At 51.1% G+C, this 24901-nt stretch overlaps 1 protein-coding gene across 1 annotated transcript in view; it reads right to left on the reverse strand.

Annotated features, from left to right (window-relative positions):
- AGAP1 (ArfGAP with GTPase domain, ankyrin repeat and PH domain 1) overlaps window positions 1-24901 on the reverse strand; it is a 622443-nt gene that overhangs the window by 257644 nt on the left and 339898 nt on the right. Inside the window, 3 exon segments of the mRNA XM_074264417.1 lie at window positions 8638-8730; window positions 17186-17341; window positions 18928-19055. Of these exon segments, the coding sequence (XP_074120518.1) occupies window positions 8638-8730; window positions 17186-17341; window positions 18928-19055 (377 nt within the window).

Raw genomic sequence — 24901 nt, forward strand, 5'->3', positions numbered from 1 at the left:
GTGGAGGGTGAGCGGTCAGGAGGGCAGTGAAGGAGCCACACACGGCTGGACACAGGCAGGGGACTTTTCCACAGCCCGTCAGCATCGCTTAATCGCTCGCCATGGACCAGGCAAAAGAGGGGAAATTTCTCCCCGGCGATTCTGAGAAAACCGACGTGGGCAAAGGGGCCACGGGTGTCCCAATAACGGGCTCGGTGCCGGCTGGGCCAAGCGGAGTCCCGGGTGGGCGGGATGGGCCGGAGTAAGCCAGCGGGCCCGGATTCATTGATCCCACTCCGAAGCGATGGAATGGAGAAGAAAGGTTTCGTCTCCGGCAAGAACAAGGGGAAGATGAGCCCGAGGACCGGAAGGAGGACGCCTGTTTGAGGGGGCTTTGCGTCAGTCACAGCAGAAATTCTCAAGTCCGGAACATGCCAGAGTCAAAGTGTCCTTTTGTTCCCGGCCTTTCTGGAAGCAGCTTCTTGGTGCCGGAAGGATGCTCTCTTTGGACCGCTGAGAGTGTGATTTCCCTGAAACCGCCCCCTCCTGCAGCCGGCGTCGGATGGAAACTCGAGAAAGGGAGCGTGTGGGAGCCGGCTTCAAAACCAGCCTCTGAGCCGCTCGCGCGGTGTCACGGAGGCCACGGGCCGCTCTCCCCCTCCCGGGAACTCAGACTTAAAAGCTGCCTTCAAAGTCTCCCTTTCTGTCGGCTGAATTCGGATTTTAACCAGAGACAGGGCGGGCGATCTTGTGCTTAGAGACACGGGGTTTGAGTTCTAATCCCGGTCTCGGAGCTGAGTGCCCGCGGGGCCCGTGCCAAGGGACTTCCTCTCTGGGTCCCTGTGCCCCCCCCTCCCCTGCTGGGCCGAGGCCCCTTGACGGGGCCTCCGGGGTCAGGTGTGGGGCCCTCTGATTAGGTCCGAAATCCCACAAAGTTCCACAGGTCAGACTTTGGACCCCGGGATGAGGAACGACGGCTGGTCCGGCTACAAGCTGGCCCCCAACCTCCCGGGTGCCAGGGCCTGCATCTAGGAGCCCACGGGGCCCGCTCGGGTTTCCCCGGTGAAGGTGTTTCCCTAAGCCCCGGCTGGCCGGGGACCGGGGCCGGGAGAGCGGGCTCCAAAGACCCTGGGTAATTAACCCTCCCCGCGGCCCGAGGAGGTGGAGCGGGGCTTCCTCCTTTGCTCTCTCGCTCCAGCCCCACCGAGGCCGGGCCTTGGTCTTGAACTTGGCTTCCTCCACGAGAGCAGCGCGCGCCTATGATCAGTGGCCCAACTCGCTGTGAGAGCGTCCAACTTTGTGGAGACCGTGCAGTCGGCTCTATTAGGTCATCTTTCTTCAGTCAGTGCCGTACAATACGCCCCCCAACGCTGATCCCAGGTGCCAGCCAGCACAGGTCAGCGGCCTACAGCAGGCTGGTGGAGGGGATTAACTCCAGTGGGTTCCTTTCACTTAATTGACAATTGCCTCTTTTGACTCAACTGGGAATCAAAACCCCGGACCACTTCAAAACAGTTCACAGGCCCGTGGCTGAGGACGAGGCGAGCGCTGGGCTCGCTCGCTCGCGCACGCTCCTCGCCAGCAGCTTGAGAAGCCTTTTGCTCGGGGCTTTAGACAGCGGCAGAAAGCTCCGGCTCCGGCTATGGGAGCGGGTTCTCGGGGACCTCTGCTCCCGGGCTGCAGGCGAGGCCCCGGGGTTTGAGGCCAAGAAGAGGCATCCGAGGGGGAGGGAGGCTCGGGGCGTCCGTCCCAAGGACCGCGGCGCAGACGTGAGGGTCGGCCCTGACGCTGTGCAACCTGTGAGGAGCCCGGGGCAGCATCGGGTGAGAGAAGGCACCGCGGCTCTGTGGGAGCCCCACGGGGAGGGCTCTGTGTCCATGGTGCCTTGACCCCTGCACCGTCCTCGGGATGGGGCGCTGCTTCTCAAAAATCCCCCGCCCAGACACTGCTGCAAGTGTGGGGGGTGCACGGCCCGGCCTTTCCCCCAAAGCTGTCCCTGCGCTCTCCCGGGGACAAAAATCGAGGTGGAGGGAGAGGATCAGGGACACACAGGGAGCCCGAGTTCAAATCCTGCCCCAGAGACCCAATCATGGCATGATTCTGGGCAGGACGCCTCAAGGGCTCCGGGGCTCAAGGACGACGCCAATAGGACCGTCCTCTGCCTGGGGATGTTGGGAGAACCAGGGGGGGGCTGTCTGTTTGCCCCCCTCAGCAAACCCCCCCATGTGCCCGGATGCCACCCCGAGTCTGAGTGCCCACATTCAATCTGGGGGGGGGGGGGAAGATGGCGACCTCCCAGAGCGTGGGGATATGGTGATGCTCCAACGGGGAGGCGCAAGGCGAGGCGTCCAAGGGGGCGCTGTCCCCACCCAGGACGGAGAGCCCTCCCGGGGACAGGCGGCAAACACGCTGCTCAAGGTGGCAGATGCTTTGGGGGAGGGCGGAGCAAAAGGGGGGGCAGAGGGCTGGGAGAGAAATCCCCGAGGGGGGCGGGTGGACAGAGGGAACGCCAGGCGGGGCCCCACGAGGCTACAGCAACTACCCCGTCCAGATTACAGCACACACGTGCACGCCCTCACAGTACAACGGAAACACATTCACACCGCACACACACACGCACACACACACACACACACAAACATGCAAACCCACAATGCACATACACACAGGCTCACCCAAGCACATGCGATACATGCGTACACCCACAATGCACACGCATATATGTCACTTCCACACACAAACATGCACATACGTGTAGGCTCACACAGTCACAGTGCCCCCACCTGCACACACACATGTACATGTACTCACAGTGCACACGCATGTACACTTGCACACACACACAAACACACACTCCCCACGGCACACACACAAATAGCCCCGAAAAAGAAAGAAAGCGAGTCCCCAGCTGCCATCCCCAAAACAGACCTCCCATCTGCCACCCACAATTTGCATGTCACCTTCTCCAGGCTCATTTGTACTTCATTAACTGCCATTGACTTAACAAGATTTATGCAAATGACACCATAGGAGCGCGCCAACTCCCACTGCAATCAAGTGATTATGTATGTACAATTCTCCACAGCAATGAAAAATTAATACATGACAAGCCCACTCACCGCTGAGCTGAACCTCTGGCTTTTCTTTTTCTTGTCGGGGCCTTTTCTCCACATTTTTATTTGGAAATGCCCCGCCAGGCGGGAGAGGGGCCGCTGCCCCCCAGCCCTCCCCCCGCTCTTCCCCCACCACAAAGAGGGACGCTCGTGTCCGAGAGAGGAAAAAGCCCAGTGACAAACATGGCTCCCACAAACAATTCCACACAAGCCAGAGGGATGGGCCGGGACTTCTTCCCTGCCCCGGGGCCGGCCCGGCCCGCTCCCTGCTCTCCCGGCCTCAGTTTCCTGGTCTGTAGCGCCCGGTGGTCCGGACAGCTCTAGGCCCACTCCCACATGACCGGGGAGTTGCCCCCAGCGGCGTTTGAGCTTCCTCCTGATTCTGATTTAATTTCATGAACAAGAACCTCACTCATGGGGCCCGAGCCCCAGCCCGTGGTGCTTACGACGGAGGGGCCCCGTCATTCCCCGGCCCCCGGTGACAACAGGACGGTTTGTGGCCAGGGGATGGGGAACGGGGAGTATTCTGAGGTTCAATACCACGTTTCCCCAGGCCTGATGCCCATTGGTACAAGAAATCTCGCCTCCCACGGATGAAGAGTGGGAAGCGATAAACCCACTGGGGGAAGAACCTGGAGAATCCTCCGTGGCTTCATTTTGTCCCGGGCTCCCAGGGCTGACGGGACGTGACCCAGGGCACCAGCTGCTCTTGGGGGGTCTGGACAAGCTCCCCAGGGAAAGGAGAGCGAGAGGATGGGCCCGGGGTGACGGGCTGCCCCTTGACGGTCTAAGAAACGGGGTGGGGAGATGGGCCCTGCCCCAGAAATGTCCCCTGGCTCATCCCCAGGGAGGGGAGACCATGGGCTGCCGCAGGGGAGTCCAAAGCCGCGCCCTCTCCCCTCTTCAGCTCCAAATACAGGGTCTGGGGGCTGGCGGCTGTGACTTCAACCAGCTTCAAAGTCCCCTTAAAAGAACCTCGGAATCCAAAGCACTTCGAGAAAACCCTTAGAAAACTAGAATTTGGTGACACATGGGCGTAGCAGGAGCAGAAAGGAAGTTCTGGCTCGGCCTTCACGCTCCTCAAGCTCGCCTACGTTATCTGAAGCCCAGGCTTTGCGAAGGGCCCCCTTGGGCTTTGGGGTGCGGCCTCCAGCTCGGGCCGCTCCCTCGCTGGCCCTGGGGCCGGTTACCAGCTGGCCTAGAGGCCTGGGAAGGCCCTTTTCTGCCCTGCTGACAGGTACTGTGGGGGGCAGTGAGGATGGGCACGGCAGGGGAGGAACCCTAATTCCTAACTGGGGTTTAATAATAAAAAAAAAATAGAAAGTCATAAAAAAGAATAAAGCCCCCAGCCCCAGGGAGGGCCGTTTCCCTGCTTCCTCTGAGGGCAGGAGCCAGGGAGGCCTCCGAGCACCTCCCTCCCGAGCCGCTCCCACTTTAACTGCTGCTCTCTGCCTCGGCCCTCACAGACTCCCCCCCGAAGGTGAGCTCCGCGGGCACAGGGACTGTCTCATCCCTTTGCATCCCCAGGGCCTGGCCCCTCGTAGGCGCTTAATAAATGCTTCTGGACTGACGGGGGCAGTAACAGCTCCCATGGGTGCGAAGCACTTTTCCTGCATAACCTTCCTGGAGAGCACAGGCTGCGGAAAGAAAAGCAGGCCCCGAGGCTTTCCCGGCATGGCCGTGGATACAGAAGGAGCCTGGGAGATGATGGAAGGAACCCAGACCCCTTTCTCTGCAGCAGAGGGAAACTGAGGCCCTGAGACCACACACATGACAAGGGAGGAAGAGTTCGCCTTCCGGCCTCGAAACCAAACACCCCACGAGGGGCACAGCTATAAATCAATCGGCTGCGTCCGAACGTCAGACAGACTTTGGCTGCTGCAAAAGACGGTCTCCAAAATCAAAAGCCAAAAGAAGCGAATTTAAAATCCACCTAGAAAACGAGCCCGAGCTTTCCCCACCCGAGAGCATCATATCTGGAAGAGATCTCAGCGATCCATTGCAGGTTCCTGATCCAAATGACAGGTTAGCCGAGGCTCGGCAAGGAGACCACGTGACCCCCGCCTGGAGTTGTCCAGGTTGGCGAACTCCATGGCGGGGGCCTCTGGGATGGAGCCCTCGCTGCCGGCAACGTCAGATTTTTCAATGTCCTGGCTAGTTTTCCTGAATTGTTCCTTCCCTCTATTCTATTCTTCCTTCTAAGAGATGGCTCCCTGGAAGGAGGAAGGAGGAAGGACCCATTGGGGAGTACAGATGGTAAGCAAAAATAAATCTTTTTTTTTTTTTAAAGGGGAAAAAAATAATCTCTGGTCACAGCAAAGCTCTTCCTGTATGTCAACTTCAGTGATTATCACATAACCCAAAGACACGATCATTCTCATTTTACAGAAAAGGGGGTTTGAAAGGGGCAAGTACTTGACCAGGGTCACGCGTCTGCTGAGGGACGAGACGAGACTGGACCCCAGGGGGCCTCGTGCGCGAGCCCCCGCTCCGTCCCCTGAGAGCAGCTGCCTTTGCATGTGCCTTTGGGAAGAGAAACCTCTTGGTCTGTCGCTACTTGGACTTGGACTGTGATCATTCTGCAAATTGACAACTAAAAGGCTTCCAGGGACTGCATAATACTCATTTTACGCCTGACAGTCTATTCCAATCCCCACATATATTGGAAATCTAGCCGGGAAAAGTAAGTGTCCTCTGCAAATTAACTGTGTACAAAATTGTGTTACGGTTTCAATTAAATCACAGTCTTACGCTGCTCAAATCGCAAAGCATTGCCAATATTAATAAGGGTTTCCACTAAGTTAAATACAAGAATTGAGGCAATGCATTGTATTAAATTTTGCTAGATAAAAAAATAAATTTCTTAATATCATTTTCAAAAATGAAAGAAAAGGAGTTAAATACATTAACAATTGAGCAAATAAAAAAAAGTGGTTTGACAGATACATGTATTTATGGGAATATGTGTTCTCTAACTCTCTTTTTCTCCTTCTTTCTCTCTCAGTCTCTTTTTCTCTGCCTCTCTCTGTCTCTGTCTCTGTCTCTCTCTGTTTCTGCCTGTCTCTGTCTCTGTCTCTGTCTCAGTTTCTCTCTCTCTCTCTCTCTCTCTCTCTCTCTCTCTCTCTGTCTCCATATCTCTCTCTCTCTCTCTCTCTCTCTCTCTCTCTCTCTCTCTCTCTCTCTCTCTCTCTCTCTCTCTCTCTCTGTCTCTCTGTCTCTCTCTCTCTCCCTCTAAATACTTACAAATGTATATTTTAAAGGTCTATAGAAAAAGGGAGTTTTGCCATAAAATTCACCGAGACGGTGAGAAGGAAAGAATCAATCAGTTCCGTCTGTGGTGGGGGTGAAGGGAAAGCCGCTTTTCCAGGGACATGCTGCCACAGAAGAGAGGTCGCTTTTGTGCGGCAGCCTCTGAGCTTTTCCTTGCGATGGAAAATCCCCAGTTCAGAAGCTTGTTAGAGTTGCTGTGGCTCCTGATAAAGCCGGTTTTCTCTGCTGACCCCTGGGACCCAGTGTTAGAAGGCTCAGAGAAACCAGGGAGGAAGGCTGTGGTGTGCCTTTGACTGGAGCTTTTCACAGTCTCTCAAGTTCAAGGTCTGCCCTTGGCAGGGGCTGCTGGGGCTGCTTATATGATGAGCCTGCGGGCCGTGCTCGGCCACGAGGCTCCCAGGACAGACACTGGACACTCCCTTTTCCTTCTGGTGCCCCGGGCTGTGGATATCAGACATCACAGTGGTCCTGAGAGAAGCTAGAGGCCCAAAGTCGCTTCCTAACTGCATAATTACTGGTTCTAGCACAGGGGGCCAAAAAAAGATTCTGCCAAAGACCGAGAAAAAACAGGCTAGAAAGCAGTATGTTATGGGGGAGCTGGGAATGATGGAGAATAAGCCTGAGATGGGGAAATGACCATAAGACAAATACTCATTTTCATTCTCTCTCTCCCTTCCTTCCTCCCTTTCACTCTTTCTTTCCCTTTATTATCTTCCCCCTTCTTTCCCTCCTCTTTTTCCCTTTCTCTTTTTCATTCTCCCTTTTCTTCCTTATTCTTTTTTCTTGCTTCCTCTTGCTCTTATTATTTTGCTTCCTTCCTTCCTTCCACTTTCCTTTCTTTCTCCTTCCTTCTATCCTTTCTCTCTCTTTTTCTCCCTTCCTTCCTTCATATCTTCCTTCCTTCATTTTTCCTTCCCTCCCTCCTTCCTTCCCTCCTCTTTTCCTCCCTCTTTCCTTCCTTCCTTTCATCCTTCCTCCCTTTCTTCCTTTCCTTCCTCCCTCTTTCCTTCCTTCTCTCCCTCCTTCCTTCCTTCCCTTCCTTCCATCCTTCCTCCCTCCCTCCCTTCCTTCCATTCTTCCTCCCTCCCTCCCTTTCCTTCCTCCCTCTTTCCTTCCTTCTCTCCCTCCTTCCTTCTTTCCTTCCTTCCTTCCTTCCTTCCTTCCTTCCTTCCTTCCTCCCTCTCTCCCTTCCTTCCCTTTCTTTCTTTTCCTTTTCCATCCTTCCTATTCTGCCTCTTTCCTCCCTCTTCTTCCTTCCTGTTTTTTGCTTTCCCCTTTCCTCCTTCTATTATTGTTCCTTTTCCTATCCTCACTGTCCCTCTTTTCTGGTTTAATGGAACAGGAAATTATTAGGTCCCTGAGCCACTTTTTGCGGCAGGATGAACGACCTCCCCCAGCTCCTACCCCCCCCCCCCCCCCGGCACTCTTATTTTGCTTTGGAGAGTGCACCCAGCACCAACCCTGGGCCTTATTTATCGGCATCTTCCCGGTGAGCGTCCCTGGCCCGAGTCAGCTGACCAAAAGGTGATTTTGCTTAAGAAACAGCAGCCTCCGTCCAGGCCATTTAGCCTCCAGTTTGGGGCTAATGAAAGTCTGCGCCAGGCTAGCCACCCAGGCCAAAACAAACCCTCCACTCCAAATCCTGTTGTGTAATGAGGAAGTTTAATTAAGGCCCCCCATTACAGCTGTAAATGTGCGCCGATATAATAAGGTCTAAATGAATCCAAGCCTAATCAAAGTTACAATTCCTTCATTAGCAAATTACAAACAAGAGCCCACAGCTGACGCACGGGCTGAGATTATCACAACTAATTGCCTCGCTGTTACAAACCAGCCTGAAACGGTGTTCAGATGTCCGTCTGCGCGAGCGGCGGCGCGGGCCGCATCAGGCGACGGCTGGATCACAAGGGGCCCTTGTACCGCGCTCTGATTTACCCCCGCGGACCGGCAGCCTCGCCAGGCACAGCGCACGGCCCAATCAAAGGCCGGCCACAAAGGCAGCCTTTGAAGCCAGCTCAGCCTCCCCGAGCCCTCCATATGCGAGCGGGCAGACTGCACTTCATTAGGGCCTGTTGTCACATTTTCCCTCTTCTTATTCTAATGATCCCATTTTAATACACACAGGAACCTCTCCTAATTGATGTCAAGTGAGTGACTTCCACATTCATCAACAGCACACATCAAACGCGCCCGGCTCCCGGCCCAGCATCCTCGAGCGAGCGTGGGGCCGAGGTGTGGCTCCGGTGGAAAGGCGAGGGGGGGGGGCGGCGCGTACCTGCTTAATTGGAATCGCACGGCCACTTCCAATGCTGTCCGCTCTACTCTCCAGGCTTTTTTTCTCTTTGTCTGGGTCGCTCCCTTTTCGAGACTGCAGAGAAAAGCAAAGTTAGAAATGGGAGAAACGCTGCCCTCGGGCTACACGGGGGCTCTGCCCCTTTGGGGACATGCTCGGGAAACATGCATCTTGGTGACAATGCACCTCCCGAAGCCCCGGACTTGGCCCTTGAAACAGCTCCCATTTTGTTCTCCCACCTCCCCTCCACAAAATCATCTTTTAATTTTTTTTTTAAGAGTTCAAAATTCAATTACTGGAAACCAATGGACCATATAGGAAAGTAACGCCCAACAGGAAAAGGCATTTTCCAAGCCTCCATTAATAGTAACAAGGAGGAAAAAAAAAAGAGGGGGTTTGAACTCCAGATTTGGAAAACCTACTGTATCGATTTATATATTTAATTAATGCCGGAATGACTTTTAAAATTCTATTAACGGCTTGGCAGGGCAATTTAATGGCACGCCCTTGATTAGTCACAAGTTCATTTAATTTTTTTATCGCTTTGGGGAGGTGAGAAAGTAGCAACCTCAAAGTCAAGTCGCTGTCTGATTCTGTTGGAGCTAAATAAATACGACTCCCCAGCATCCTTCGGGCTACGTGCCCAGGCTCGGGGGGGGGCTCGCAGGCCGAGGGGGAGAGCCGCCTCCGTTCGGCACGTCGGTTCTGCCGACTGAAACGACCGGGGCTCTACTTTTTTCCTTTCCAGAAACGAGGAAATACACAATGAGTTTACTTAAAGCGAACCGTGAGGAGTGCCCCCATCCCGGGCCCTGTCTTTTACGGCACGAGAACGTGTGAGCAAAATGATTTTCTGACAGATTTATTTTATTATGAGAGAAAGATCTGGGACTCGTCCTCCTTAATAACCTTCCTGACAAGTGACAACTTCACTCCATTACTTTTCAATGGGAACATTACTCACGCAATATTGAAAATGGGGAAACATTTTCATGTGCTTTTCAAATCTTAGATGATATATGAAATGGAGAAAGGAGTGGTGTCCGGTGCCGCCGCGACGGCACAGGAGCTCGGGAAGGCTGGGTTCGAGGGGAAGGGGAAGCGGTGGCAGTGCCAGGAGAGATGCTGGGTGGGCAGGGGAGGGACGGGCCAAGGGGCCGATCCGGTGACCGCCGTCCAGGAGCGGTGCCCGGGGTGACTTAGGAGGGGCAGAGGTCGTTAAATGGAGAATAAAACCAGACGGCCGAGGCAGGGCGGAGGAAAGAGACTGTTTGATTTGGTTTTGACCCAGATGGGCGATTTCCTCAGGCTGTGTGTCCGGGGGCACGAAGGAGACAGAAACACACTGAGAGTCAGAGTCTTGAACAGAGGGAAAGGACGCTTGGGGATTTCCAGCTTGGAGACTCCCTCCAGCAACCTGTTCTTGGATCCCTGGCCCTTTTCCCATGCTGCCTTAAAGTACTCTTTTCTCTGCCTGTCTTACGCCCCCCGCCCCCGGCTCTTAGTAGAGGGCTGTGGTAAAGACGTCTGCATCCCAATACCCAGTAGGCAAATAATTCACAAAAGGGCACATGCTGGGTGCCTTTTTGGTGACTACAAAGTTGAAGAAGAGAGAAGATAATTTCTCCAGCACGGACCATTTTTCCGGCACTGTGGAAATAGCCGCTCTCCATTTTCCTGGAGCTCCATTTGTTGGATTATCCCCAGCCATGGTGGACAAGTTGACAGAACACAGTCGGTTGGCATTCAGCAGCCGTTGGGTCTGTTGGCACTTTGTCCCATCTTAGTGAGGGAAACAGCAATAACACCGTTAATGTATGGGGTTTCCAAATGGGAAGAACTCAGCTGATTCTCTGTTTTGGCATCGAGGGTACACAACAAGGATCACGTCCCCAAACAGTCGAGGCACAGACGGGGCTGCCCCGCACAGCGGCCCAAGGGCACACGCCCCGTGAGGGCAGGTCTCCGACAAGCCTCGGGATTCCACCCACTATCGGTGCTCCAGACCCAAGCATAGCATGACTTGTTCTCCACTTTATCTTCTTAGAGAGACCAGAGGTCCCGAATGGCCCCTGGAAGAACAGGAGTTCTCTCTCTGGTCTGTAGGAGACCTCGCTGCTAAAACGAGATCTTTCCACCAGTCCCAAACAAGAAAGTCAGGGCAACATGTGACCCAAAGACTTCCATACTCGTGTCCTTGTGACCAGAAGCAGATGCAGCGGAGGCGACACGGCAGCCCGTGCCTGCAGGACTGGCCCGCCACTAAAAACTGGGGTCTGCAGGAGACTGGGGTCTGCAGGAGAAGACCCGTTTCCTGCCGCTTTGGGTTTTAACTTTTTCCTGCTTTTTTCTCCCCAAGGAGAAATATAAGTCACCTCCACGCAGGCGCTGGGGCTGTCCCGAGAAATTCTCCATTGGAATCAATGACAAAAATCATGTTGCTGTGGCTCGGAGAGGGACACAAATGGAGGCAATGAAGGAAGAGCTTCTTATTCTCTTGTTACTCGGACTATGAAGGCTGCGCCAGTGATGGGAGCCGGTCCTCCGCAGGGGCCTCCATTTTTCTTTTACTCAAAAACAAGCACAGGAGGAAGAAGAGGCTGTTTCTCTGGCACTTCCCTTTTCAGGATAACGTTTTTTGTCTGGCTTCATTAAGTGGGCGTCGGTGCCCAACCGGCTTGTGAAAGCAAGTGCAAAGTTGAGGAAAACCAGGCTCACCGAGGCCGCTGCCGGCGGCTCAGGGCCACTTTTTGGTACAACTGAAGCAGTTGGGAATCCGAGCGCTGGACTCCATGTGGCTCCTCTTCCCTGCAGGCCCCGGGCTTAGAGTCCCTCCTGATTCACCCCACGCACTGCCCTGTGCAGAGAGCCCGGTCCCTGGCTGCTATCCCATCACCTTCATTCACTTTGTATTTGTGCACACGTGTGGGGCCTAATCACAAACAGCACTTTCAGGGGGACAAGATGCTCCACAGTTTTATCCTATTTCTTCTCATGATAACCCTGTGAAGGAGGCACTGCTATTATCCCCACTGTACAGATGAGTAAACTGAGGCAGAGAGGGGAAATGAGGTGCCTGGAGTGACACAGCCAGTAAGGGTCGGGTCATTCTGGAGCACGGATCCTCTCACTCTTCAGTTGCCGCCTCCTTCCTAAGAGCTCAGTAAACATGTGTCTGAAGGAATGGCCCAGGCAGGGGCAGGTGGGAGTGTGGGAGAGTGGATTCTCAGTGACGTCATCACAGACCATTGGATGGCCATCGGGGGGCCGAGGTCCTTCCCTCCCTGATTCCAAGGCTTCTGGGTAAGACGCTGGTGACACACTGGCACGGGGCAGAGCAGGGACGTTTTAGGACAGGGCACCTCCTGGTGCTGACGGCGTCCCCAGGACAAGCGGTCAATCCCACCCCTCCGAGGTGTGGAGAAAACCGCGGTCACACACTGGGCGTGGCAGCCACAGGCACCCACACGGAGAGGGACCATGCCAGAAGCATTGCAGTCGAAGCTCGTGATGAGCGAGCGGGGCGCGTGGCGGGGGCCCCGTCAGGGCGGCTCCTTCCGCCTCTCCCTCTGTCTTTGTACCTGCGGCTCTTAGCGGCAAAAGTAGCTTGAGGTAGGATTTGAACTCGGGTCCTTTGGCTCAAACCCCCAAGAGCTAATCTGTGTTTATGTGGAAACTTTAGCTTCTTGATCGAGCTAGCGACAATCACGGAGCACAAACTAACGCGCTTTAATAACAGCAGATCATCCTACACAGTGTTATGGAGCTCTCTGAGGTTTACGGAGGGCTTATAAACGTCTCATTTCCTGCCCGGCACAAGCCTGGGAGCCAGGCGCTCTCACCACGCTCATTTTACAGATTAGGAAACTGAGGCAGAGACATGAGACGCCGACTAATGCATGTCGGGGGCTGGACGTCTCTGCAGAAGTGGGCGGCCTGGGGCCCCGGCAGAGATCCTGAGAGACCCCTCAGCGAGTAAACGTGCTCCACTGGGACGCGGTGACCCTCGCGAGTGCTGGGATGGGATGGGGGGAGCCTCCGTGCTCCTGGGTCCTCAGTGTTAGGCCGCAGTGCCATAGGGCCTCGACGTGGAGGGTCCCCGGGCCTTGGAGGCCTCGGCCCAGACTCTCACGAGGCCGGGCTGTGATTGGAGGCCGGGCCCACAGAGGAGAGCGCGACCTCAGGGGCACAGGGGCTCGCCGTGACCCTGGGGGCTCCGGCCCAGAGAAACCAGAGCAGATGGATGAGGCCGAGGCTGACGTCCCCCGCTGCTCCCAAGCCTCCGTCCATTACTGAGCCGACACTGACATCTAGTGGCAGGAGCGAGTCTGCCTTCCTGGGCCTCCACACACACTCTGACACACAGAATCACACACCCGACCACTTACAGGCGTTCTCACCCGTCTTACTACACACACACACACACACACACACACACACACACACACACACACACTCACACACACACACTCACACTCACACACACACTCACACACACACACACACTCACACTCACACACACACACACTCACACACACTCACACTCTGACACACAGAATCACACACCCGACCACTTACAGGCGTCCTCACCCGTCTTACTACACACACACACAATCACACACTCACAATCACACACTCACAAATACACTCACAATCACACATTCACAATCACACACTCACACATACACTCTGACACAGAATCACACACTCACAATCACACACTCACAATCACACACTCACAAATACACTCACAATCACACATTCACAATCACACACTCACACATACACTCTGACACAGAATCACACACTCACAATCACACACTCACAATCACACACTCACAAATACACTCACAATCACACATTCACAATCACACACTCACACATACACTCTGACACAGAATCACACACTCACAATCACACACTCACAATCACACACTCACAAATACACTCACAATCACACATTCACAATCACACACTCACACATACACTCTGACACAGAATCACACACTCGCCCGACCACTTACAGGCGTCCTCACCCATCTTACTACACACACATACAACCACACACTCCCACACCCGCCAGTTTTGCTCAGCAGCCCTTAGCGAGCTATAGGCCCACGAGAGTTGGACCAGCACAGAGCAGCCCAGGAAAGGCTCCCAGAGGAGCTCAGGCAGTTTTTCTCTCCCCGGCCACCATTCTGTTCTCTCCCGGCGCTGTCCCAGCTGGGGTCCTCGGGGTTTCTGCTGCCCGAACACTGCCTTTCGGAGCCTTTTCCCCAAAAGTGAATGATGCAGCCCCTCCCCCACGTGCCCACTCCAGGAGGACAACATGGGGAGGGGGAAGGGGGGCTGCCTCCTCCAGCAGGAAGTCCTCCCGGTCCTCGGTGTCCCGACCCCAGGCCACGGCATTCACTTGGCAGACGGGCGCTTCCTCACTGCCCTCGGCGTCTCTTGCAGCCGCCCCCACGATCGCAGACAGAACCGGAGCATCCTCGGCTCTCATACGGAGGCTTTGTGGAGACCTGAGAGGATCCTTCTGGCCTCCTGCTGGGGCCGGGGCCCCTCACTTCAGCCTTCGGATTGTACGTGAAGGAGGCTGAGGCTGGAGGCCGGGCCCCGCCAGGGCCACACCAGGTCTGACTCAGCAGCAGAGCCAGAGTCCCACGGCTCCCCCCTCCCCTTTCTGGAAAGCCAGGCATTCTACCGCGGAAGGAAATTCATTATTATTTGGTGGGAAAAGAGGCTGGGCTCCGCTTCTCCCTCCCAGAGCCCCTCCCCTACTTTATTCTCACAACAAGGAAAGAGGAATGACTGACAGGAGGAGCACTGAGTGTCACACCAGCTGATCAACAACAAGCTGCTCCGCAGCGATGACTGAGGGCCCCGTTCAGAAAGGCGGGTGCCCGAGGCGTCTCATCCACTATCAATAAGAACCTTCTGATTGGAGGGTCCCACTAAGCCCGAGCCCCCTTTAGCTCTCCAGGGTCGGGGAGTCGGGTTTTGTGGAGGCCTGGGAGGGTTCTGCTGACCTCCTATTAGGGCCAGGGCTCCCCAGTGAACAAAGGGAAAAAGAACCAGGTCTCAGCCAGCCAGGAAAGATTCTTCCCCCCGCTTCCTCCCTGGCTCTCCTACCTTCTTTCCCAAGTTCTAGAAAGTATGTTTGTTTATTTATTTGTTTTTTAAAATCAAGACTTAGAGCTTTGAATTTCTCTCGCCAAAACCCAAGCCTCACTTCCGGCCATCTTGGCCCACTTCCTACTCTGACCCAACAACGTGGACGTTAGCACCGGAATGTTCATGATTGAGGAGAGGGGCATCCTCAGGACTTTCCAGGCATCTCTACATGGCGAGTGCCTCTCCTCCCTTCCCCCCTCCCTCCATTAGAATATAACTTCTTAGAGGGCAGGGCTGCTTCTTTCTGTATCAGTGTCACTCTGAATAAATGGTCACTAGTGCATTCGCACTCTGTCTCTTCTATCTACTTTATCCACCCACCCAGCCATCCACACACTCATCATCCATCCTTCCATCCACCTACTCATCCAACCATCTACCCACTCATCTATCCATCCATCCATCCATCCTTTCATCCTTTCATCCATCCATCCATCCTTCCATCCTTTCATCCATCCATCCATCCATTCATCCATTCATCCATCCATCCATCCATTCATCCATCCATCCATCCATCCATCCTTTCATCCTTCCAACCATCCATCCATTCATTCATCCATACATCCTTCCATCCTTTCATCCATCCATCCATCCTTCCATCCATCCATCCATCTATTCATTCATCCATCCATCCATCCATCCTTTCATCCTTCCAACCATCCATCCATTCATTCATCCATACATCCTTCCATCCTGTCATCTATCCATCCACCCATCCATCCTTCCGTCCATCCATCCTTCCTTCCATCCATCCTTCCTTCCATCCATCCATCCATCCATCCATCCATCCATCCATCCTTCCATCCATCCTTCCTTCCATCCATCCTTCCTTCCATCCATCCATCCTTCCATCCTGTCATCTATCCATCCATTCATCCATCCATCCACCCATCCATCTACCCATCCACCTACTCATCCACCCATCCATTCATCCATCCATCCTTCCTTCCATCCTTTCATCCTTCCATCCATCCATCCATCCATCCATCCATCCTTCCATCCTTTCATCTATCCTTTCATTCATCCATCCATCCATCCATTCATCCATCCATCCATCCATCCATCCATTCATCCATCCATCCATCCATCCATCCAACCATCCATCCATCCATCCTTTCATCCACTCATCCATCCATCCATCCATCCATCCATCCATCCATCCATCCATCCTTCCATCCATCCATCCATCCATCCATCCATCCATCCATCCATCCATCCATCCATCCTTCCATCCATTCATCCATCCATCCATCCATCCATCCATCCATCCATCCATTGATCTAGACTGCCCATTGCTAGAAGGAAATGACCTTGAAGGAATGGTTGTTGCTTCTGAGAATGTGCGCTCTTTAGCTCAAGAATCTCCGCTGGCTCTCTGTTACCTCTAGGCTGAGCAGTGGCTCCCCAGGTCAACCTCTTTTCAGACAAACGGGCATCCCTCAGCTCCTGTCTTTGCCCAGGACTGGCCCTGGCGTGCTCCATCACCCCCTTTCCTCAGTCCTTCTCTTTGTGCCCTCTGGCCAGTGCCCACAGGCCCCCCCCCAACTAGGAATGTGCTCTGAATTTACTTTGTGTTTATTGACCCTCTCTACAATGACTGCGCCTCCTTCACCAGCTATGAGGATGGACATAGCACCCTGCACGCTCTGCACATCACTCAGCACCACAGGGAGGCAGCTCTCCTGCTCCTCTTCCTCCTCCTCCTCCTTCTCCTCCCTCTGGACATCTGTTTTTCTCCTCCTAGCAGGGACCCAGCCCCAGCTGGGAGAGCGCAAGGTCCTCACATTTGTCTCACCTGTTCCTGCAGCCCATGTATTGCAAACAGTGCCTGACACATAGTAGGAGCTTAACAAATGCCTGCCAAATGGGATCGGATGGATGTTAGCTTGGAAATGTCCTGAGCAGCGGCAGCTCTGGGGAATCAGGTCGCTTTGGGGTCCTGGGCTCGGAAGGCACGGCCCTTTCCAAATCCTTGGGACAGGGAGGGCGCAGTCCCTCTGGTTCTGAACGGCCCTCCCCTGGGGAAGCGGGAAACCTGCTGCGTGGAATGGAAACGCAGGCGCTCCCACTTCACTAACGGAGCTGGCGTGGCGAGCCCTTCAGACCTGATGTGTCTCACTTCAGGCTCATCAAAAATCAGGGTTTTGGGGGAAGGCCCAAACCCACCAACACTACGTTATTTCATTGACTGAGTTTCTTTGTTTTAATGAGCAAAGGGAGGGGTTTTCTCAGGGCCTCATCACTCCGTGAACGTTACTTTCCTTTGGACTGATTCAACAGGGAGGGCCCGAGCGGCCCAGCATCGGTCGCAAGGCCTTCCAAAGCCCATCCCCTCGTTCTCGGGGGTGACACTCACTGTGAATAGGTTGGATCGCCGCTTGGACTGCTTGCGGACAGGAGTCGGAGTGTTGGCAGTAGGAGGGACATCAATTCGTAGCTCTTTCTGGCTGGTGCTGGGAGTGGACGGGACGGAGGATGAATAATCACTCAAGCTCCCTCCTCCATTACTCGTCTGCAACGATCAAAAGCAGGCGCGTCCATCAGTGAGGGGCTCAGGTCTTCACGCGGGCATTCATTCAGTCATTCAACAAGCATTTGTTAAGCATCTGGGATGGACTAGGCGCTGGGGACACAGGTGAGACACAGGCCCTGCCTCCTCTACTCTAGGGGCTGAGGCTTTGCCATGCAGACGGGGGGACCCGGACTTGGGTCCAGAGCCACGGCCGTCTGTCACAGGACTGACCGACCCCCCGGCTCCCGTGCATTTGTAGCGGCCCGTCTGAGCCTCCAGACCTTAACACTGAACTTGTGGCCATCCCACTGCAAGAGAGCTTCCCCCTCCAGTGTCTCCAACATCACCTCCATGTTTTCCGGAGAGAAGGAAGCTGGAAAGGAAAGGGCCCGCGCTAGAGGGAGGGGAGCTGGGCCGGGAGACCTCCTCGGTCACTCCCTGAGGGGTAAGGCCCTTCACTTGGGTGGGCCTCAGCTCGCTCACCTACCCAAGCGGGGTCCCTGTAAGCTTCCTGTCTACATTCAAGCCCAAGCCCTCTCCTTCCTTTAAGCGCTGCATCCAAGGGATAAAGTTATGTTTAATAGCATCTAAGCATGGCCCCTTGAGCTGGGGGGAGAGGGGGCTTCAAGTTTCCTGACACAAACAGGTAAAAAGAGCAAATCTCATTCCAATGATTTCCTCTTGACACTGCTATGCTTTGTACATATAAAAGGCAAAAGGTTTCCTTCTCTGGAGGGCAGGGGTTCTTTCCTTTCTGTTTCTATCTCCCCAGTGCCTGGCACACAGTAGGTGCTCAATAAATGCTTGCTCAATGGCAGGCCCACCATAGCACCCTTCCCACAATGGCCGTTGGATTTCCTGAGCCAGGGAAGGGGGACACTGCCCTGACCTCTTTCCTCTGTGAACATGGCATCTACCTCAGACAACTCGGGAAAAGTGGCCTAAATCCTCCCAGCCTCAGTCTCCTCAGGCAGGTTCGTGTGAATCCCTTCCTCAATTTTGGGGGAAAATGTAGGCAGAGCACTTTGCCGTTCTTTTTCTTCCACAACCATCCCTTACATCCTTAGCCCTCAGTTCCTACATGAACCGTTCTGCAGATTTCCCACTCCTTGTGGAAAGGGGATTACTTTCCCGGGAGGAAGGGAGAGGAGGAGCTAACTGTAATGAAACAGCGTTCTACAACATAAGCACAAAACTCAGATTAACCGGGGAGGTCGGCCGGTGACCACCACTCATTGGCTGAGCTGCCAAGCACCCGGCCAAGGTCAGCTAATTGAAAACAACACCGAGAGCATTCGCACAACTTGGCCCCTGACCAGTGGCTTGACTTGGGTCAGCAGGAAACACAAAAGAGCGGCTGGGGGAAGGAGAGCAGGAAGGGATGTTCCCAATAAAATAACAACAAAAAAGTCAAGCCCCTCGGCGACAGCAGCATCTGATATCAAATTGGTGCAAAGGCGCTGTTATTTACCACTGCAATCACAGAAATGGAAGAGGAAGCCCACGCAGAAGCAGGCGTAAACAATGTGGGCAAGACCCCACAGTGACCAGCCTTTCTTGCGAGCCCCCATATTTCCTTTCCTCACCTGACTGATATGCACTGCAGAGACCTGGGCGGAGCACACGGAGGAGTGGCTGGGAGAGTTGGGCAATGACTTGCAGGGTCCTATAGAAAGTTGTTGTTTCTTCCTGGTGGCGACAATCTTCTGAGCAACTGTAGGATAAAAAAAATAAAAGCATAAAAATGCATCTCAGTGGCAAAGGACACATTGAGCTAACCAATAAAGCAAGCACAAAGGGCTTCTTGAAGGTACAGGCTAATTACTTTTATCCTATGCTCCTTCTCGCGAACTTTTCTTTTTCAAATCTATCGCTGCTTCAGTTTAGGGGAGATTTATCTGAATTCCTATATATCTAAGACTCTCTAGCCTAATTTGTCTGGAAATACAGGTTCTCAGGAAGAGGAGGCTGAATTTAATTGGAAAGGAAGTCAGCAGACAGCTCTTCCAACTCCAAGACGGGTCACTGCAAGAGAATCACAACAATTTGGGCTTGAATTGCATATAATGCAATCTTTAGGGACTTGCTGTAATTAAGTCTAATAGTATTCAATCCCTGTCTTATTCAGATAGTTTTTTAAAGGCTTATGCAAATGAAGAGACCTCCCCCCCCCCCAGCAATATATTTTAACTTAGAAGATATTGTTCACTACTATTTGCAGATAATTTCTTTTCAAATGAAGATCATTTTAATAAGGAACTGGGTTTGTCTGCAGCTTATGTTTTCCATGTAAATGAATGATGGCATAACTATGATTTAGTGAGAATACAACATGTAAAAAATGGCCCTTATAGAAGAGGAAGCAGCTTCATTAGTCACAACCCGCCTCCGATAGGCCCCTTATCATCCTGAAAGGATGATATCAATTAATTTATCTTTCTGTAGGGTATTGATCATAACCTCCATCAGCTAATCATCTTTAAATTACAGAGGAATATCGCAGCACTTTGTCATTCCAGAACCATTGGCGTATTGATCGCAGATCTTCCTAGACATATATTAGAATATTTTAAAAATCATTATAGGAATGCAAAGCACAAATCTAAGGTCAGGTTCTAACAGCTGCTAAATATGGGTCTTGTGTGTGGAAGGCAAGGTCTGAATTTGGACCCAAAGTGAAAAGATTATCTCCTGGGAACACTGGATGCCGCCCCTTTCTATTAGCACTTTTCTCAGTAAAAGAATGAACAGATTTTTAGTTATCAAGCACACTTGAGTTTAATTTCAATCAAAGGCTAGACAGAGCAACCACTTGGCTTGATGAGTGCTTCAACTTGGATTTTTAAAGCTCCCGGAAAATGGAGCCGTGAGTGGTGGAAGGAGTTCGCTTGACATTTTACTGAGGGGATATTTCCTCTGAGATGGGGAGACCAGGGAAGGTGATGTTAATGTGAAACGAAAAAAGGAATTTAATTTTGCTTAGTCCTAATCAGTATCCCACTATTTCCTATGGAAATGGGGGGGGGAAAGGGGGAGATGTAGAAAGAAAAATCTGAGTGCAAAATCAAAAACGGAATGGGGGAGAAGAAAATTCAGAAGCTTGTCAAATGTTAAAGTGAACCAATCCCTGCTCCATTCTCAGTTCGGTTCAATTCTATTAACAATAAGGAGACCAACATTTAGCACACAGAAAGGCAGCATTATAGTCGATGGAGGAACAAATCTTGTCGCCAGGAAGACCCTGGTTCAATAGGACACAACATACTTAACCTCTTAATGTCCCAAATCACCCTCGAAGGTAGTCACAGACATATTGCTGATCTGTGTTGGTACAAGCAGTTTTCAATGCTCCACTTCCCCCATATTGTAGAAATGACAGGATGTTCTCTGCCATCACCCTCAATCTCTTTTTTAGAACCAAAACTGACATAGGGAAGGCCATGGACAATCTTCCCTCCCAAAATCCAGCAAGTGACCACATCAAGGACCTCATGGGAAACAGCTCACAGAAAAGAGGCAACTCATCAAGTGGAAGAGAGTTCAGTTTTTGCACTAGGAAAGAAAATATTCCCATGGATGAATTCAAGGAAAATTAAAATACTTGATTAGATCTAGGGAAAGATATTTTATTCTGTAGATTAATATGGCAGGTAGATTTTTTTTCTAATCTACCATTAAAATTACAGAGTTTTAATAGTTGAAAATCGCAGACGATTTTTTTTTTCAGTAGAAATACTAGTTGATCAAAAAAGTTAAGTTATAAATACTTTCTTATACTAGGCAAGGTAAAAAAAAATTTAGGAGCTCTTGGACTCTGACATCTCACCATGAATGAAACTAATATATGTCCATGTCCCAAGTGGCAATCTTTACTGAAAATATGACACTGCCTTCTCATTATCATTCACAGACTCCATCTTAATCAGTCTTCTGGGACCGTCACTGGCCCTGTTCAGTGTTGGACAGACTGACAGAGATACTACTTTCATCGCTTCAAACCAGGCCCTGAAATCTATTCAGTGATAGCAAAAATAAATTATGCAACAGTGTCCTCCTTTCAATGAAGAAAGACAGTCTATTCATTTTCCCTGTTTTGTGGCAAAATGACAGTTTAATCGTAGAATACAAGCCAGTAAAAGGCTTTGTTCCATATACTGGAACAAGCCAAGATGGAGGGGAAGCATTGAGTTCCATAAGGGGGAAGTGAGTATTTCAATAGATCCCATTTCCCACACATAATTTTTGGGAGAATGGTCACGGTGGTTTCATGAATGGCTGGTCACTAGCCCTAAGGGCCAATGTTGCCTTTTAGGAGGACCCCCCAATTTTCTAAACTGCTACCTTGTCAGTGGCCACTGGGACAAGATAGAAAAGGAAAAAAATGCTTGAAATGGTGGCTACTTCTAAACTGGTTTTGTGCAAGTTAAAAAGGGCAAAGATGATCCTCCTCCCTTCTCCAACTGTTTCCTGAACGTCACTTCGCCCGGTCATTTACTCACCTGAATTGAAAGCCTTGTACAAGAGTATTTTGGGGGGCTACATTTTCATTTAAATTTGTAGGCGGTATTTTCATACAGCACGCTCTCCATATATTTACTGATGAAGAAAGTAATGAAGGAAGGTATCTTAAATGGATCTTACATTTTAATCTTAGGAATTCTTGTTTCAGATTTTAAGATGTCAGCAGGTAAAAGTCTCTACGTAAATGTTCACAAGTACCCAGTGTGTGCATTATGTTCACTTCATTCATTCATTCATTCATTCATTCATTCATTCATTTATCAAGTGATCTCTACATATAATTGGGAAATGAGACATGATCCCCACTCTCATGAAGCCTGCCTTTCAGGAATATGTGTGGGGAAGACATGGACATCAAGAATTAGGACCCAAAATAGGACTTTGGGAAGGATGTGTGAAACAGGTGAGTTACATGATAGGAGAGATCTGTGGAAGAGGAGGTCACCGCCAGCTGGTGAGATCAGGGAAGAGTCCCTCCTTAGAGAAGTGGCCATTGGAGCTGGGCTTTGAAGGTGAGAAACCTGGTGGAATGGTGGCAAGGAGAACAGAGAAGATGTCCCAGAACAAGAAATAGGATGAGCAAAGAAAGAGACGGAGATAAAACAGGGCAGAGATACCCCGGGGGCACAGAGTTTGGCTACAGCCAAGTGTATGTGGATGTTTATAAAAGAGAAATAGAAATCCATACCAATGTTTCTACCTTCAGTTGCACTAATTCATTCTCTTCCATCACAATCTCTCCTTCTTTCCATCTGCTCAGTCACTATTTCATTCAACACATTTATTAGACACCTACTACATGCCAGATCCCTGTCCATGCTGAACTGAAGCACACAGATCTTTCCGTGGGATCAGATTGTTTGCTGTGTGGGGACTCTTCTAAGAAATAAAACTAACATTCTCTACAAACAAAGGGCAGCTCTGCCAGGAATTAGACTCTGTTTTATGCTGGAGTGCAATGATCATCTGAAATATCTGATTAATCAAGGAAAATTAATTACTAAATCCTTTGTCTAATTCCAAGTTCATAACTCAAAGGAATGTCATGTGATAAATATTCTAGAGGAATAAAATCTACCCAATTTCTTTTTTTTTTTTGTGAATGAAATGGAAAAATAATTTAATTGTATAATTATAAAGTTTGATTTTTATCTTCAAACATATCTTTCAAGTATTGAATTTTAAAGAAAACATAATCCTACACTGAGAGAGAGAGAGAAGAGAGAGAGAGAGAGAGAGAGAGAGAGAGAGAGAGAGAGAGAGAGAGAAGAGAGAGAGACAGAGACAGAGAGAGACAGAGAGAGAGAGGAGAGAGAGAGAGAGGAGGGAGACAGAGAGAGAGACAGAGACAGAGAGAGGAGAAAGAAAGAGAGAAAGAGAGAGACAGAGACAGAGACAGAGACAGAGAGAGAGACAGAGACAGAGAGAGGAGAAAGAAAGAGAGAAAAAGAGAGAGAGACAGAGAGACAGAGACAGAGACAGACAGAGAGGAGGGAGACAGAGAGAGAGACAGAGACAGAGACAGAGACAGAGAGAGAGACAGAGACAGAGAGAGGAGAAAGAAAGAGAGAAAGAGAGAGACAGAGACAGAGACAGAGAGAGAGACAGACAGAGAGGAGGGAGACAGAGAGAGAGACAGAGACAGAGAGAGGAGAAAGAAAGAGAGAAAGAGAGAGAGAGAGAGAGAGAGAGAGAGAGAGAGAGAGAGAGAGAGAGAGAGAGAGAGATACGAGAGCACAGAAGAGTGAACAAGAGGCCACTCATGAAGGCAGCAAGACTCTTGTTCGTTCCTGCCTGGGAAACATCAGCGACATGACCGCAGCCCCATCACTTAGACTTCATCAGCTTTCAGTTGGCTCAGCTATAAAATTTAGGACAATGATATTAGGCAAAGATGACTTCAAGTCCTGCACTGGACACAAATCAGCAGAATGACAATGGATAAGTCACTTTATTTCCCAGTAACCCGGTAACTTTCTTAAAATTATAAGCTATAGACAAGTTGATAATCTATATAAAATAAAAGAGATTCCCAGACTGGGAGTTCTAAATAAAATTCAGATACTTTTACACACACACACACACACACACACACACACACACACACACACACACACACACACATTGTACTCATCCCAAATGAGAAGAGAATCAGAATAAAAGATATTATTAAAGAGATATATGAGCAATACCAAAAAAATGGATACAGCACACAGTGAAATTAATAAATAAGCTATTAGCACTAATTGCTAAGAAATATATTCAGTTTAAAAAGAAAGATTGACAAAAGATAACAACAGCAAAAGAAAATACGTTCCCTCTTTGATATTCTTGATATGGCAGAGATTGTCCAGAAAACGGAGCTGCTTCTGCCACAATTGGGCTTCCTCTCCAAATTCTGGCAGCAAAAATGAGATGGACAAAAAGTCTCCCTCCAAGGATCCTTGGCTTCCTTTATGGCCCAGCTTACATGCTGCCTTCCTTGAGTGGGATTCTCCCAAGCGGCTAGCCCTGGCCATCACTTTACTTTGTATTGTGCTTCTGCCTAATAGTATAGAAGCCACTTGAGGACAGGGACTGTTTTTGCCTTTCTTTCTGTCCCTAAGACTGAGCCTAGTGCCTGGAACACAGCAGGTGCTTAATTCATGCTTGTTGACTTGACTTGCTCAGCAACTACCATTGACCGGAGTGTTAAGTGCTTCCTAATGACAACTTGGATGAAGGCGCCCATCTCACTAATTCCGGTACAGTGTCTCACGCAGGATAGAAGGGGCTGGCCGGCGGCAGCTTCTTCTCTAAAACCTCACCAATGGGGTGAGATAAAAAACAGCGAGAGATCGAAACATCAAATTACTGCCTCTTTTCAATGCTGACTTGTTCAAAAGTCTAGGACGCTGCTACGGATAAGATCCTGGAGATGACCAAAGACACAGTCAGGCTGGGGAGGACTCCCAGCCAGATGCCCCCAAACAATCAAACGCCAGCTTGGTGCAGGGAGGTCCCTGGCTTGCGTCCGTTGGGGGAGCCACCATCTTCCTG

This window comes from Sminthopsis crassicaudata, chromosome 4, assembly GCF_048593235.1.
Source record: "Sminthopsis crassicaudata isolate SCR6 chromosome 4, ASM4859323v1, whole genome shotgun sequence".
In the NCBI taxonomy this organism is placed as follows: domain Eukaryota; kingdom Metazoa; phylum Chordata; class Mammalia; order Dasyuromorphia; family Dasyuridae; genus Sminthopsis; species Sminthopsis crassicaudata.